The sequence below is a fragment of the Oryx dammah genome, unplaced genomic scaffold (assembly GCF_014754425.2).
Source record: "Oryx dammah isolate SB20612 unplaced genomic scaffold, SCBI_Odam_1.1 HiC_scaffold_27, whole genome shotgun sequence".
NCBI lineage: Eukaryota > Metazoa > Chordata > Mammalia > Artiodactyla > Bovidae > Oryx > Oryx dammah.
In genome coordinates, this window is record NW_024070211.1 from 101784597 (window position 1) to 101802202 (window position 17606).

Sequence of the window (17606 nt, forward strand, 5' to 3'; positions counted from 1 at the left end):
ATATCCACAATATATTCCAAAGCATAATGTCACCGGATAAACCTAGGGAGTGGAACATATGGGGGAATATGAAAAAGAAGGTATTAAAGTCTGAAAACAAGCAGGTTGGTAAGCTCATTAGCTGGGGTGGAATTTTAAAATCTTCACGTGAACGAATATATAAATCAAAATATACACATGCACTCACAGTCATGCGCACTATGTATTCACACATGGCACACTCATCCTCTTACATTATAATCGTCCACCCGGGAACAGTGACATTCTACTCTCTTTATAAATGTCAAAGCGCCCTCTGCTGTCCAATCTGTGGAATTTGCATTTTCTAGTTTCATAACGGAAATCCAGCGAAGAATGGTAAAAGAAGTTTGGGGGATTATCTGCGGAACTCTGCATGAATGTAAATTCACCCCAAACACAATAAATTTTATTATTTAGTTTTAAATCTCATTTGCCTGTTTTTATATAATTATAGGGCACTAATTTATAAAATAGTGTATTAAAAAGGTCAACTTTCAAATAAGTAAAATAACTACTTATTATCTTTTAACAAAGTTAACAGTAGAAATTAAAAATGACTGCATAACCAATTTTACCATAAGCCTATAAAATTAACATATATCAGATAACTTATATTTTCTATAGTTAAATTATTTTTAATAGAAGAAAATGAATGTGGGCTTTGTGTCCCTCTGATATTTTCTAGGGACACGTGGTCCAGAGAAGCATCAAAGTTTTCCATAGTTTCTTGTTAGAAAATGACCAGTGACTACAGAAAGCAGAACTATTACATCCAGCATGAAAATTCTATGAATAGTCTGAGAACTATTCAAATATCCTTTAGAAATTATTGTATTAGTGTGGGAAAAAACAGATTATTGCATTAGTGTGGGTCTATCTTAATTATTAACCACTTTTTAAAGGGAAGCAATTGAAAGGAGAAAGGTAGAAGAAATGCCAACCCCCGATGCAGAGGCATGACAGAAATGACTGTCCTGGACTGCCCACTAGGCAGTTCTGATCTATCACCCCCAGGCTGAAGGAGAGATGTGATTAAAATTAGTTTCACAGTGGGCTACTGTTACTAACGCTAGTGTGTCTTACCTGATAAAGAGTGTTAAGGAATAAAATGGTTTAAAACAATAGATAAAGAAACTTTGCCTTAAAACTATAAATATTTATCATTTTTATCCACAAAGACTATTGGGCACTGAAAAACAATATTTAGAAATTGATTTGGAAATAAAACTTAGAGAAGTCTAATTTAAAATTAGAAATAATTCAAACCACATTTTTTCTTTTTGCATATGAAATTTCATATTTATAGAATGTGTGTAGCTTAAGTAATGCTACCTTGGTAACTGTACTTGGAATCTTAACCTGATATACTGCAATTCAAACTAAAGATTATCCATTATCAATATCAGTAAATGCACAAAATTATGTAAATTGGTATTATTGAATATTTTCAATATTGAATACTTTCATATTTATCCCAATTGTTAAGCTTGCCAAAGAATAGCAACGTAGGCAAAAATCCTTCTACAGTTAATTTTGCAAGAAAAACTTCCGTCAAAAGAATTTCAATAACTTTTTGAGGGATAATGATTCTTTAAAAGTCATTTACATCAGTAATTCTTAGTTCTGAAGAACAACAACAAAAGCAACAAATAACTGGGATGATCTACAGCTATCAGGAGCAGTGTCAAGGCCTGAAGCAGAAGGCATTATACTTTCGTAGCTCGGTTACCCATTCTTACTGTTCTGGGAAGGGCCAGAATGGATTGGATGAACCTGTTCCCAAGTCCACACAAGAAGTTCAGACAGCACAAGAACCTCACAGCCTAGTAGCTGTTGAAGTCTTGAACTGGATGGAGTCCTCAGATTATGGTACAGTTTGTTATACATGTCCTCAGACTAGTATACATCTTAACAGTCTGTACTTTTCTTCCACAGCACTTTGTGCAGTTACAGAGTGACTACTGCTTGGCTGACATGCCCATCACTGAAAGCTCCACTGGGGCAGAAGCCACTTCTATTTTGTCCCATCACAATATTTACAGTACTGAAATGAACAGTGCATGCCTGGCACACAGTAGGAGTTTAATCAAGATTTGTTACAAGGAAGAAGTGACAGAAAGGGAGGGAGGAAAACAAACAAACCCTTTTCTGTCCCTCAAGACCATTATTGTAAAATCCAGATTTTTTCACATGATTCAAATTTATGTTTTATATTAAATAGTAAGAAAACAGGTTTTTTTTTTTTTAAAGGCTGCACCATGCATGGCTGTGGAATCCTTGTTCCCTGACTAGGGACTGAACTCACGCCCCGCTGAAGTGGACTCTTGGAGTCCTAACCACTGGATCATCAGGGAAGTCCCGGAAAACAGATTAAAAAAAAAAAAAGTTTTGCATTTAATTTTGTCCTTGCTGAGCCTCTGAATGTTCCACAGATACTGCCGGCTGACAAGATGCATTAGGCTGGCAAGTTTGATGAAAACCCTTCATTTGAGATGAAGATCGACTACCAGCCTCAGACCTGGGTTTAATTCTTTCTAGTGTGAATTTAGAAAATAGCCAGTAACCCACAGAGATGTCAGGTAGCCTAACAAGGAAGTTTATTAAAACGTGAAAAATCCACATTCAGGTAGTAATTTTGGCATTCCTATACAACCATGATTTCTGAAAGAAAGCACAGCTGCTGATATGAAAAAAAAAAAAAAGATCCTCTAGAATTCAGGTTTCTATTCTGTACATTAAATTGTGGTCCAAGACCAGCTGTAGCAGCATCACCTGGGACGAATAGGACAGAATCTCAGGCTCCACACAGAACCTATGAATCAAAGTCTGCATTTCAACAGGACTCCCTCTTCCAGGTGACTCATAAGCACATTAATGCTTCAGAAGTATCCCACTAAAAAAACCCAACACCTTAAATAAACGAGGCTAAATTGCAGGCAAGCTATAAAAGACCTTGGTACTATTTATGACAAAGTATTGCTACCCTATATATTTAGCTAATTCACCTAAACCAGCAAGAAGAATATAAATGCCCTAAAAGAAAAATAGGCAATTAGCAACAACAACAAAAAGAATGAACTTGTAAATACGTTTTTCACTGGAAATTAAAAACTCAAATTCAGGTAGTAACATAGCAAATTGGTAAAGTTTAAAAACAGCATTGCCCATTCTTGTACAAGAGACTTCAGGACAGTAAGTATTCCCCTACATTGTTTGGTACAATTTCCTGGAGTAAAATATGGCATTAAATATCAAATGCCTTAAAACTACAGAAAGCATTTGATGCAGAAATTTCAATTATGTAATATGTCTTTAAGAATTAAACTGGGTGGGGAGACAGATGAATTGAGGGCTTGGGGTTAGCAGACACAAATTATTACATAGAGAATGGATGAACAACAAGGCCCCACTGTACAGAACAAAGAACTATAGTCAATACCCTGTAATAAACAAACCATAAAGGAAAAGAATATGAAAAAGAATGCATATATATATATAAGTGATTTACTTTGCTGTAAGCAGATATTGAGACAACACTGTAAATCAGTTCTACTTCAATAAAGTAAATTAAAAAAAAAACATAAATTTAAAAAGAATTAAACTCAGATATAAATACAAAGAGAGTCATTGCAGCATTATTCATGATGTAGAAATTTGGAAACATCCTAAATGTTCAAAAGGTGGTTAATTAACTAAAAAGCATCCAATAGATGGAATTGTTATTCAATTGTTAAAAATCATGCTGTAGAAGAATATCTAATAAATACAGGAGAAATGCCATTGTATATAGACATCCAGGTATGTAAACAAATGAGAAGAGCAAATACCCAAATATGAAGAGCAATGCATTTTATTGGGAAAGGAGGAGTGGTTTTTTCCTTTGTTTTCTGTTTTCCAAATTTCCTACAACGCAGCTATATTACTTTTCTGATTTGAAAACAGCGTATTTTGCAGTAGTGTGATAGAGTCAGCTTATACGGGCCCACAGGAACAACTGTTAAATTTTCTGGAATTTTGTGGAATTTTATTAATGTTAAGCACAAGCATCTTTAAATTAAATGATAGGGACTTGCTAACTAAATTATATTAAAACAAAGGTAATGAATACTTAAAACTCATCATTTTCTAATCATTTTTGTAGGTTTTACAATCATCAGTGATGCTGAGGCTATTTAAGTCTATCGTCTCCATGTAATAAATGGCAAATAATGTACTGCACATCTATTCCCAACTTAGTGTTCAGTGACATTATGTGGACGCTTGAAAGTAGCCATGGTGCAAGTATTTACACCATGAAGATGGCATATCCTAAACATCAAGGCTTTTTCTTTTCCCTACAGGGCCGCTTGGTAAGCATTTACTAGTATACCACAAACTTCAAGCAACTATTTCTAGTGAAAAATGAACGTGGCCATTTGAGGGGGCAGAGTGGAACGAGGGAAGGCTTCTCCTATTATGAGAAAACTAGGGCGAGGAAATGGTTAAATTTATTTCATTCTTCCAAGCCTGTTTCATATCAAAAGAGGTGGATATGGTAGTTTCTAGTACCCACACCAATTAGTTACTGAAATTCAAGCAAACTCTTGTTTAGCACCCATTCATCTTCCTTTCTAAAATCTTGGTTTTGGTTTCTACAATCCAGCCTAACCTTTCTGTGACACCCTAATCTATAAAAAAGGGAAAAGGTAATACCTTCATTTAATTCTCACAAATTTGGATGAGTCAAACTGACTCATGTATTTGAAAGTACTTTGAAAATCATGGGAGGCACTTATGATATTTATCATATGACAAGAACCATGGACATGTTTATAAAATAAAATTAGAACTGTGTTCATATTCATAACATATTAATATTGCATTAGCTTTAAAAGATTTTTAGCCACAAAGAGCAATAATTTTCATTTAATCTCCTCCAGAAATATTATCTGAATACAAATACAAAACCCAAAAGCCCAAATTTCCTCCCTCTGTTTAATAGACGCTAATGTTATCAATGCCACAATTGATTTTTCCAGAAGCTGTTAATTAGTGCATGTAAAATATGTGTGTGCACCAGGTACCTGAAACTACAGAAGAATCTGCAAGAGACGATTCCAGTGAACTATTCTCTATGTCCCAGACCTCCAGATTTGGCTGATCCGTGGCTAAAAGGAGTGGCTCTCTGACTTCGAGACCATCTTCTTGTGATAAATTCTCAGACTCTGCGAACAAAAGTATCAAAAAGTAAACAATAGTGCCATGCAAGCTTTTATACAGTATACATAACTGTCTTTGTGTTTTGAAAACAAATAGGGGTTCCTAATAGAGATTAACCTGAATATACTTACATACTTTGAAATTCTAAACAGAATGCAAATTGCAATGAAATGCAAGTTTTTATACAATATAAAGAGCTGCTATTTTTATTTTGAAAATCAAGTGGAATCTCTAGTAAAGATATGCCTAAATACACTTCAATGGTTTGACATTTTGAAAGGTTTGGAATATGTTTTTACGTTCTGACAGTATTTTTATTTTTAATATGAACACAGTGGGTAATTCTTTTGTGATGACTAAATTTTATCTAAAAAGCCAATATAATATTAAGTATTATGCTAATCATAAGTGTGATGATTTCCTATCTGACCATCACCTTTAGCCACTTATTTCAGTGATACACAGTCACACATAAGACTGCATTAGTGAAAATGCAAATTTGGTGGTAGTTTTTCTTTAACTTGTGATCTTGCCATTTTTTTTCCTCTCTGTGCATTCTACATGAGATGTACATATGCTTTAATGTCAGCCTACATTCATGTATTTTGAATTCCTGGAGATTTTTTAGAAATTTAATAAAATATTCTGATCATTCTTTTCTCTTTCCCTCTATTTCTTTCATCTGGCCTTTTTCCCCTTCAGCCAACACGCACTGAGTGTTTTCTTAAATGCTTTTGTGGGTTACAAAGAAAAACAAGAGTTTTGCCCTTCTTAAGTACAATCTGTCAGAGACTGATGCCATAAAGAAAATGTCCTAAAGTATCATTTTTGATTAACCTATCTTAAAGAATAAGGAGAAAATATGTGCTGTGTATGGAGAATTTCCTGAAGACAACTGTTCTGACTTGGGAGTTTGTCTTTAGACAAGATGATTTGATAATATTCATCGGTATATATTAAGCATATTTGGGGTTTATAATAATAATTGGCAATTTATTTTGTGCTTTACTAATGTTAAATCATTTAATCCTAAAAATAATCCCGATGGTAAGTCATATTATTATCCCTATTTCACAGAGGAGTAAATTGAGGCATAGAATGGGCAGGTGTCTGGTGAAAGTCACAGATCCAGAGACATGAAGGAGCCACGATTCAATAAGTGTCAGGCTCCAGACCCCAGTCTCCTGTGTTAATCGGTGCAGGCCAGCTTGACAAAGCACTGTAGACCGAGTGGCTAAAGTAAAAAAAAAAGTATTTTATCATATTTCTGGAAATTTGAAGTCTATGGTCAATGTGCCAGCATTTGGTCTCTGATGAGAGTTTATTTCTGAGATTGCTGAGCGTGACATCTTCATGGTGTCCTTGCACGGTGGGGAAAAAGAGAGACGGAGACCTCATTTTTCTTCTTCTTCTAAGGCCTTGGGCCCATCAGACTGGGGTCTGCTCTGATGATCTCATTTAACCTTGATTACCTCCTAAAGACATACCACCAGGTACAGTCACAGAGGTGGTTGGGGCTTCAACCTCTGAATTTATGGGTTGAGGAGGGCACGATTCTGCCCACAGCAGCTCCTACCACATGAATAATCACAGCTAACTTTGCTCTGGGCATCAAGACTGGCTAAAAAATGATTAGACTCCCCTAATAAGATGTACAGATCAGCAAACAATAGTTAAATTCCTGAACCCTTGATTGGATTTTCTGAGGACATGAGAAGTAAGCCCTACTTGTTCGGAGTGAGTTTGTCGGGAGTACCCTGACTGCTGGTAGGGGTAGTGAGAATATAAGAATGTTGAATCCCAGATGGAGATTGTAACTTCTATCCAACTTTTGAAAGAAGCATAAAGGACTTCCCTGGTTAAGTGGTTAAGAACCCGCCTGCTAATGCAGGGGACATGGATTTGATCTCTGGGTCAGAGAGATCCCCTGGAGAAGGAACTGGCAGCTCACTCTAGTATTCTTGCCTGGAAAACCCAATGGAAAGAGGAACCTGGCAGGCTACAGTCCATGAGGTCAAAAAGAATCAGACACATAGTGACTGAGCAGGAGCCAAGAAGATTCCATGTGCTACTGGGCAATCGAGGCTGCATACTGCAACTACTGAGCCCAGGAACCCTGGAGCCCGCGCTCTGCAGCAAAAGAAGCCACTGTAGTGAGAAGCCCCCAGGCACAGCAACAAAGACCCAGTGCAGCCGAAAATAAATTAATTCATTTAAAAACTTAAAAAAAAAAGACGCTTAGAAACCCTAACCCTGCTCCCTGCCTTTTAAGAGCCCACATATCTGGGGCAACATCTATCATCATCCACTTTGGTTGAAAGAAGGAAAGCCCCAAATTTAAGAGGATCCTGTCAGGACACCAGGGAGAGTGAAAAGAATGGAAGACAATTAATTAGTGCCATATTTATTTCTTTTCAGAAGGGCCTTATTCCTTTTATAAAGTGCTTGACCTTCACCAGCCAATGTAAGTCCACAGGCAGGAGGAATTTGGATAAACTAGTCCCTAAGCCATTCTGAAATAGACACTTAAAGACAGTCATAAGGAAAGTAAAGAGGAAGTTTTGTGAATATTAGATAGATGTATGTGATAGGTGCATTATTACACAGCTATTTCACATGTATTCTTCACCTAGGGTTGCTATTGTTCAAAGAATTGGAATTTGAAAAATCGAATTAGACTTCTAAAAAGGCACCAAAATATCTTAGAAAGAAATACGTTGTATGTAACTTGTTGCTCTGCCCCAACAACCATGCCGACCAAAAAAGAAAGCAATGCAGCCAGACATATTGTCTGTGTAATGAGAGCTGGAAGATACTTCCGAGCCAATCTTCTAGCCTTTTTCCTAAAATAGTACACAGCTGTAAGGTGGGTAGTTACCATCTACTTTGGAGAATGGATGTAACAAGGTCTTTTGTGATCTGCAAGGCTGCTCTTTCAAATATCCGTTGATACATGGAGACCAAAATTGCCCAGGAAACAAAAAAATCGAGACTGCAGCCATTTCAAAGTTCAAGTCTAGAATGTCGTCATGGATGGAAATGATCCCATGTGGTCTTGAAAGGGAACTCATCATAAGGTGTGATCTGCACTGGAGTCTGGCTCATCCTTGAGGGATAAGGGAGACATCTGGCCCCATCATCATTTGTAAATTTGACCTGAAGTCCCTTTAGAAGTAGCAGATTGGCATTAGAGTTATGCTATAGAAATAATAGCTGGACCATAATAAATAAATGCAAAAAAACACACCAACTATAATCTTGATATTGCAAGCAAGTAGTACCATTGAGCTCCCTCCAGAGCACTAAAGCAAAATCAAGATGCTTCCTATTGAGAGGGAATTTTCCTTATACAATTAAACTTTGCTGTGGAAATAGAGACAAATGACAGTAGGAACCAAGGAAAGTGCTAGTGGACAAATCATGGAATTACTCCTGGCTTTTGAAAGTTGGATTGACCATCTTTGGCTGAATGAATCCCCTCGAATCCCTAAATAATTTCAGAGAGAAGAGGGAGCCTCTTGAGCTTTTCACTTTGTGGTCATTTTAAACTTATGACACCACACAGCATTTGTTTTGGGGTAAAACAAAAAGACCTTCCACAAACATGGAAGGCACTTTACTTCCCATGGTTCACTTACACACAAGTTTATTAACATCAATTTTATAGGGCTTTTTAATATCACATAGTAAAAATATTTGTCTGTCTATATATACACATAAATACGTAAACACTATTTTATATATATATATATATACACACACTGCTACTGCTAAGTCACTTCAGTCATGTCCCACTCTGTGCGACCCCATAGACAGCAGCCCACCAGGCTCCCCCATGGGATTCTCCAAGCAAGAACACCGGAGTGGGCTGCCATTTCCTTCTCCAATGTATGAAAGTGAAAAGTGAAAGTGAAATCGCTCAGTCGTGTCCGACTCTTTGAGACCCCATGGACTGCAGCCTACCAGGCTCCTCCGTCCATGGGATTTTCCAGGCAAGAGTACTGGAGTGGGGTGCCATCGCCTTCTCCATATACACACACTCCATCTTATTTTGGAAACAAAGGGACTGTCTGAGATTTTTATCAAGATAATTTTAACATTGCTTAGACAAATAAATTGGAAGAAAATATTTTAGTAGTTATTACAATTATGCTGCAAAGTCTTCAGGACATTTATATAATACTTTGAGGAATTTATTAAACATTTGATAAAAGGTCTATAATTGCTAATGTATCACTATATTATTTTCTTTGAGTTTTTGAAAGTGTTCAACTATAATAATACAAATAGCATAGCTCTTTCACATATGTTATTTGTAAATATAGTATTAACTGCCACCTTATTTTTCTTTACAGAGTATGTATCCTATGTTTTAAAGAAGTATCAAATGAAAGACAAATTAAAATTTAATTGTGAAATATGTGAAAGAGCTATGCTATTTGTATTATTATAGTTGAACACTTTCAAAAACTCAAAGAAAATAATATTGTGATACATTAGCAATTATAGACCTTTTATCAAATGTTTAATAAATTCCTCAAAGTATTACATAAATGTCCTGAAGACTTTGCAGCATAATTGTAATAACCACTAAAATATTTTCTTCCAATTTATTTGTCTAAGCAATGTTAAAATTATCTTGATAAAAATCTCAGGCAATCCCTTTGTTTCCAAAATAAGATGGAAAATGGAAAATATGTTGGATGAGGAGTCAGTGGCCAATATTCTAGCCCAGCTTGTTGAGTGTTATGTTCTTTGGGAGGGTCATCTTTTCCCAGGCAGCAGTTTCCTCATTTGTAAGGAGAAGAAAACAGATCTGAAATTCTGATTCTAAATATCCTTTTCTTTGGGCACCGTATCTATAGGCTTCATTAAACTCTCAATCACTAGGCAAAACACACAAAGCTGTCCTTTACAGAATTAGCAATACCTGTATTGTCTTCACAGCAATTGGTGCCTGTTAACTCCAGGGCAAGCTCATCATTTCCCGTCTGCCTCAGAACAGTTAGAAATGTAGAAAACCAGTTTTCTTTCTGCACAATCCTTTTCAGTAGCTCTCTTACCCCTGCTTCATTTCCATTATTTTCTGCAGCAGAAACCTATTTTAAGAGAAAAGTTGAATTAAAGAAGTCAAACATCTTATGAATAAATTTAAACAGATACTAGCCTTTAGAAATATTGAACCATATGTATAAAGGTTCATATTAAAAGAAAACATCATTAAAGAAAACATCAATGCCACTTGCAGAAATTCTGGATTCTAGAGGGAGGAAATTTGCTGGACCAATCCTCTTTTAAATGTCCACCATTTTTTAAAGCTTTTGAGATATTCAAACCTGACACAGGAAACAGATGTTTTACCTCTATCTTTCTGAATAAGGGGTGCAAAAGAAGGTGTCTTTAATCTCTACCTACATTATGTCTATTTGCATCAATTTCCTTCTGTATATCTAGGGCTTGCTATTTCTTTTCAACTCATGGAGTCTATAAATAGGAAATCAAACATTTGTTATCCAACCTCTCTTTCTTGACTCTTACAATTATGGAGTAAGTAATTACTATCACAGCTTTATATTCTTTAATATTTGTGCTATTTATATTACTATAATATTTTTTAATTTGTGTTTACTTCATACTATAAGAAATGTATTTTTATATATCTTTTTTAAAAATAGGGAAGAATTATTTGTATATCATTCATTTCTATCTTAAGCTTTCACTTAATTTCTTTTATAGATTAATCTAGCAAATCTTTTAAAATGTGAATCATTTGTGTAATCATTATTACAATGAATTCCCCCCAATTCTTAATATAGACCCAAACATTTGGAGAAATGATCACATTTAGACCAGAAAGAAATTAGGCAGAACACAATCAGCTTGCTATGCCATTAGGCAAACCACTTCACCTCTCCAGACTTCAGTTTCTATGTGTGTAAAATTAAGCAACGGAAATGAAATTTTAGGGTTTGTCTGTCCTAGTTGCAGGTTAGAATCACCTGAGAACTTTAGAAAATACTGATGTCTGAGATCTGTCCCCAGAGATTCTCATTTGTCCATGTTGGGAAACAAGAAATTTTTTTCAAAAGCATCTCTTGATTCCAGCCAGCAGCTTAGGTAAGAAATACTGACTTACATACTCTCAAAGGTCCTTCTCAACATTTGTCTGTCTTCTAGTATAATATCGACCTTTCAACTAGATTGTTTCCTACAAATTTGCCTATCTTCTAGTCCTATAAACATTCCCTTAATCATCTAATATCAGGAATTTGCATTTTTGGAACAATGCTTGGTACGAATTCAGTGTTGATTATTATTATGGATAACCGGGAAAATCATCTATCTTTATCAATGTTTCACCAGCAGACACTACTTGGAACAAAATTATACTGCATATTGCTACCCAATGGATATTCATTTCATTAGCTAATAGTTAATTATAAAGGTTTTGCATATATCAACCCAGCAACTCTGAAGAACATGCTGACGTTAACCCATTTTACAGATCAGAAATCCAGGGCTCCGAGAAGTCCACTTACCTCCCTGACACCATAAAGCTAGTAAATGGCAGAGGCAGCATTTGATCCCAGGCAATTGGCTTCAGAAGTTGAATGCTGCCTTCTTGAACTCTAACTATAGCTGGTAACTGTCTCTAATTTTAAGTTCATTTTTTGACAAGAAGTGGTTAAAACGACAATAAAGTTTAAGCAATTTCTCCCTCACAGCATTTCTAAGCAGATTCTCGCTCATTTCCTACTCTGCTCTAATTTCATTAACTTTCTAATGGAAATTCTTTGCCTTCTCTTTAAGTGTTTGTAACATTTTTATTATTATCTGCTAATTTCAGCAGTAGTCACTAAAGATCCTAAATGAGACTGGTCTGAGCACCTTCTTTTAACGCAACTATTTCCATTTTTAATTATTTCAGCCTTTAATCAGCTTTGAACTTATTCCACAGAAGTAATCAGGAAGCATTTCTCTAAAATGAACAAGGGAAGCACTGTAATAATACTTATATTTTAGAAAGCTAATATATTATGATATTCACTAAATTTTCTTTGGCTATTAATTAGTTATTTCTTTGAGTAAACTATGATTTGTGTTTGTCAAGCTTGCTGTGTCCTTACTCAGTTCAGCAATTTGAGAAATATTTTGCCATTATTTCCTACAAGTATTTTTGTTATTTGAATGTGGAACTACATATAATACCTGTGCAAGTTTAGCAGCATCATCAAGGTTCTGAATTTTTAAGAAATCTTCCTAGTTTGGATGCTGGAAAGTATATCAACTTCCTTTAAAGCAACCATAAAATTTTTTTTAAATTAATCTGTTCTCCTAAAACATAAGAAAAATATAAGATCCCAACACCTACACTTGATTATTAAAATTCTTGGGAAGTGAATATTTAGATGAGACAGAAACAGGACATATAATGATTCCCACTGATATTTCTTCCCCATTTAATGTATTCTCTTGGCTATGAAGTTAAAAATGTCTATGGATACATTATTAACTAATATATGGAGTGTAAAATAAATATGAATTTGTGGGTAATACAGTTCAGTGATTTCATATTCTGAATTCTTTGATCTAGTTTTTTCTAACATACATTAGTAGAGAAACCAATGATATTTCTTTTAAACCCTGGATAGCCAACACAGTTGTAAAGTTCAATAAAAATGGTTTTCTCCTTCAGAATAACCTCAGATATCTATTTAAAAGTAATGGTGACTTTTTAACGTAGCAGAACTAACCCTCAGTACCAGTAATTCAGGAAGCAAACTCATATTAAAAACAAAGGATTTTAAAGAACAAGTTCTCTCCAAAAGTTAATGTCTTCGTGAATGAATAAGCATTGTCACACAGACATAACTAATTTCTTATTAGTACTTTTTATTGCTAAAAAAAATTGTGTCCATCCTAATTTAAGTGGCAATACAATGAGCTGGAAGGAGTCTAACCCCAATACTCAACTTCATGTAAATAGAACTGGAGGGTTTCTAGCTGGACTGGTGATGCTATCTCTGATTCTTTGTATAAGTGAAAGGTATATAAAGTCTTCCAGGACTATAGATGTTTAATGCTTTGAACTGGACAGGGCTGAGATCTGCAGCTTACCTAAGCTGTTAAGACACTGTGGAAATGTTTATATGATCCAGAGTTCATGGATGTCTAAGTCATGGATGTACTAAGATGTCACTTAGCAGCCTAAATAGAAGCAGGTCAGTACAGGAGCACCCCTTTACTGTTAGGGATCATTCTATTATAACGTTCTGTAAAGGCATTCTTGTATTTATTAATGAGTCTCCAGCATTTACAGCAGTGTCTCACATATACTACACACTTTTTACCTACATGTTAGAAGAATGAACATGGATCAAGACTGCATCATGAACTCCATGAAAGCACAGGAAGTATCTGTATTATTCTCCATTCTTTTCAGCACTAGCTTGGTGTCTGGTGCAACACGCCACTCCATATTTTCAAAGGGAATGAATGAATAAGTAATCAATTAAATCAATTTCATTGGGTATCTGCTGGTCACAAAACTAATCTAGGATCACTTTTAGAAGCACTTGTGCAACAGGGACAGGGATTGGGTGGTGGAGGTGGAAATCCTAAACTAAAATACAGACCAAGTAGAAAATGTCAACTGGAAAACAGGAAAAAAACAAAAATAAAATATTTTGGGAATTCCCTGTTGGTCCAGTGGTTAAGACTCAGACTCGCATTTCTGGGGCCCTGGGTTCAATCCTTGGTTAGCAAACTAAGATTCTACAAGTTATGTGGTAAAGCAAAAAATTAACTAATTATTTTTAGAAGTCCTAATTTCTTAGTTAAATGCTATTTTAAGATGTCAGAAAAGCAAACTTGGAGATCTTATATTCATTATCCAACCATTCTTCCTCCCCTCCCCCCAATGCCTGGCAAAGGAATTCATTACACCAAGCATTTTCATTTTTTATTCTGGACAACTTCTTGGAAATCAATCCAATCAATTAATACTTATTAAGCACCAATATCATATGTAATTCTAACTAGGTCCTGGTTTCATCCTTAGATGAAAAACAGTTTCTTCTTCAACTCATAGTTTAATACTTTGAACTTAGGAGGCAGATCTCAATTTCAACATAAGGCATTTACCTTAGTCCTTGAAACTTTAAATTCACAAGGAAATATAACCAAATAAATAATAGAAGTCATCATCATATCAAAACAGCTCTTTCTTATTAATAAAGCTTTTTCATAAACACTGTTTCTCACTCATGTTCACTAAAACACTGTGAATGAGAAGAAATTATTATTATATCCATTTTCATAGTACATTTAGGATCAGGAAACTTAAATCATTTGGCCCAAAGGAATAGAGATGGTAAGAAACAGAGATGTCAAAATCCAGGTCTTGCCATTCCAAATTCCCATGCTTTCCTCATTACACTTTTCTGTAATAAGATAAACATTCCTCAAGGAACCCATATCAACATGCTATGGATTCTTCTAAACCTAGTGTTTCCTTCCCATCGTCCGCCATTGCTTCCTTTTGTGACAGATGGTATCTTTGAGAATGATGTGCCAGGATCTCACACAGACACTACTGTTCCTTAGAAAGCCTCCATATATTGCTCCTCCATTCTCTCCTATGAGAGAGAAATGGGGTTGCTTTGGCCTTAACTGCTACCAGTATACAAATGTCCTTTTACTGTATATCTTCTTTGTGTCAAATCCCTTGCATTCCTGCTAGCTGCCTCCAAGCTTGCCAGAATCAAGAACTTGGATAAAATCTAGCTGGCGGAAATTCAATCCAGGCAAGACAAAAGTGATGCTGATAGGCAGACGTATTTAGAGTAAATAAGGAGAAGTGCTGTTTCACTGGCAATCGGGACATCATACCCACCAAACATAAACAGCTTTGTGGTGTTACTGGACTCTGTTGCTTCTGGACTTCCTAACAGCTACTGTGGCTGGAAATGCCATCTTCCATCTCCAGCTGGCTTGAAGGCTGCATACTGTCTTCCAAATTAAGATTCTGCCACAGTGATGTACACATTTGTCATATCCAGCTGGACTACTATAATGCGTTCTAGCTGGTTCTCAATACACAAAACTACATAAACCTTACTGACAACAGTGTAAAGTTATTTACTTGTTGGGAAAACCAGTCATCAAAATTAGATACACACTTAGGTCTTTGGACAGGCCCTATGGCTGTCAAGTTGACAAAGGAGCATTAGCTTTAGTCACTAAAGATCAAGTCATAGGCTGATAGGAGTCCTGTGCCCAGAACTTTGTAATGAGGATACAATTGATGAACTAAAAAGAAAGAAAGAAAGAAAGAAAGAAAATGTCAAAAATCATAGCATGTTAGACTTTGACCCCCCAAAATGGGTTTATTTGTCTACATGCCTTTCAAAATAAAACTTTCACTGTACACTCTAAGTCAGATTTGAATAGGACAAAGTTTCTATATGCCACAGTACTTCCTTATTCACTGAAAAACAATGAACAATAAAACGCTAAGTGTAATCCCCTGTAAAATTCTTCCTGTCAAAATGGCACCTAAAAATCCATTATTTTTCTATTAAAATGGAAAATTACTACTGGCTACATATTTTTTTCAATTAATTATCTCCAATTTTTGATTCCCAAAGAATGCTGAAACTTCTATTAAAGAAAAAAAAGAGTGTGTGTGTGTGTGTGTGCGCGCGTGTGTGTGCGTATGTACTATGTAATTTCCTCATTTAGACCAAAATTAAATGGCATAGTGCATCATATAGGCCAGAGATTGGAAAACTTTTTTAAACCCCAGATAATGAATATTTTAGGATTTGTGGGCTATATGGCTCTATGTTCAAATGCTCTTAATGCGCCGAAGCAATCACAGCATGTAAATGAATGAGCATAGTTGTTTCCAATAAAACTTTCTTTATGAACTGAAAAATTTAAAATTTAAACATCATTCTTAGCTTTCGGGTTGGATTTAGCATGGGTCATGGTTTGCTGATCCCGGTTCTATGCAACTACATATAATACAACATAAAATTTCACACCATCAGGAACTAAATCCTTACCTCTACCACTGTCTTCCTGGTAGACCTTGGGCAGGTTATTTAAACTGCCTCAGTCTAGTCCTCTGTAAAATGGCACAGTTCATAATACTAGATTATTAACTAATAACTCAATAGATTATTGTGAGCATGAACTCTGATAATCGGTTTTGCAAATGAATCTAATCGTACAGTGTTTAATAAATGCTGTCTATTAGCATACATTATTTTTCTAGAGTTCTTCCTTCTTTAGCTCATTTCAGTTAAAGAATTAGAAAAAATAGCTGTTTTGTTTTAAATTTGCAAAATTATGTTTTTAAAACCCTAGACAGTCTCAAGGAAGGAGGGAACCAAATTTACCCAAAGATGTCAAAAAACATTTGGAATGGGGCAAATGGAGGAACAACCCTAAGTAGCAACATCTGCCTTTAAGTCTAGCTCCATTTGAACTGACACCTACCCGATTTCTGTCTTCAATTGTCAACAGTTGCTCCTCCACACATTTATCCAAGACATCTGCAACCAGAAGCTTGTCCACCAGTGTGGGCTGAAGAAGGTTCACCAGTTGGAGACACTCATCGTGAGCGTTCTCAGACGATGGAGAAGGCAAGTCCGTGAGCTCTGGGTTCACGTAGCAGGCGGCTAAGGGGTTGCCTGCTTGCTGGAGGGCCTCTACGAACATCCTAGCCCAGCCGGGCGGCCAGTTCCCCCTCTCCAAGGTGTTCAGAAGCAGATCAGCTGCCTGAATGTCCCCAGTGGTGGCGGCCGTCCTCTGAATATGCTCTTTCACTTCTGGAGATAGAAAAGTCAGGTAGTCCAATACTGGTTCCACCTGGATGTACCTTTTCACTCTGGCCCTGAAACACGAAATGAGATAGCAGAAATTCTTGTCTGCGAAACTCCCATCCGACGACATCTTTCTTCTTCAGAGGTGGGAAAAGATTCTCCCAGGTAGACGGAAAAGTTGTTCTCAACTCAGCGAATGATAGGTGTCTTCGCTGCTGCTTCGGAGCCGCAGGGCCTGCAGCAACGCACCTGGCGACGGGGTTGCCTGCAGGACCCCCGGGCGGGCGCGCGGGGGCGCGGTGGCACCTGGGCAGGTGGGCAGGTGCGCAGGACACGGCGGCGGCGGCGGCGGGCGCTCGCGGGAGCCGGGGACCAGGGCGCCGGCTCTGCTCACTCGGGTGGGAGTTTCGAGGCCAACCCTCCGCCAGGCGGTTATATAGTTGGCCTGACTTCGGTTTCTGTTTCGATTCTCTTCTTCAGGACTTTCCACACGTAATCCGCTGGGCGGGGAGTGTCTGTTTGGTCGGGGAGGAGCCACCTTTTGGTCGGTTCTGG

General features: G+C 36.6%; 1 protein-coding gene across 1 annotated transcript in view; it reads right to left on the reverse strand.

The window, feature by feature from the left end:
• Positions 1-17251, reverse strand: part of IFIH1 (interferon induced with helicase C domain 1) — a 59680-nt gene extending 42429 nt beyond the window's left edge. Inside the window, exons 1-3 of the mRNA XM_040229240.1 lie at positions 16726-17251; positions 10151-10319; positions 5085-5225 (exon numbers count right to left, since the gene is read on the reverse strand). Of these exons, the coding sequence (XP_040085174.1) occupies positions 5085-5225; positions 10151-10319; positions 16726-17181 (766 nt within the window). The 5' untranslated portion in view covers positions 17182-17251. The remainder of the gene's footprint in view (positions 1-5084; positions 5226-10150; positions 10320-16725) is intronic.
• Positions 17252-17606: the final 355 nt, after the last annotated feature.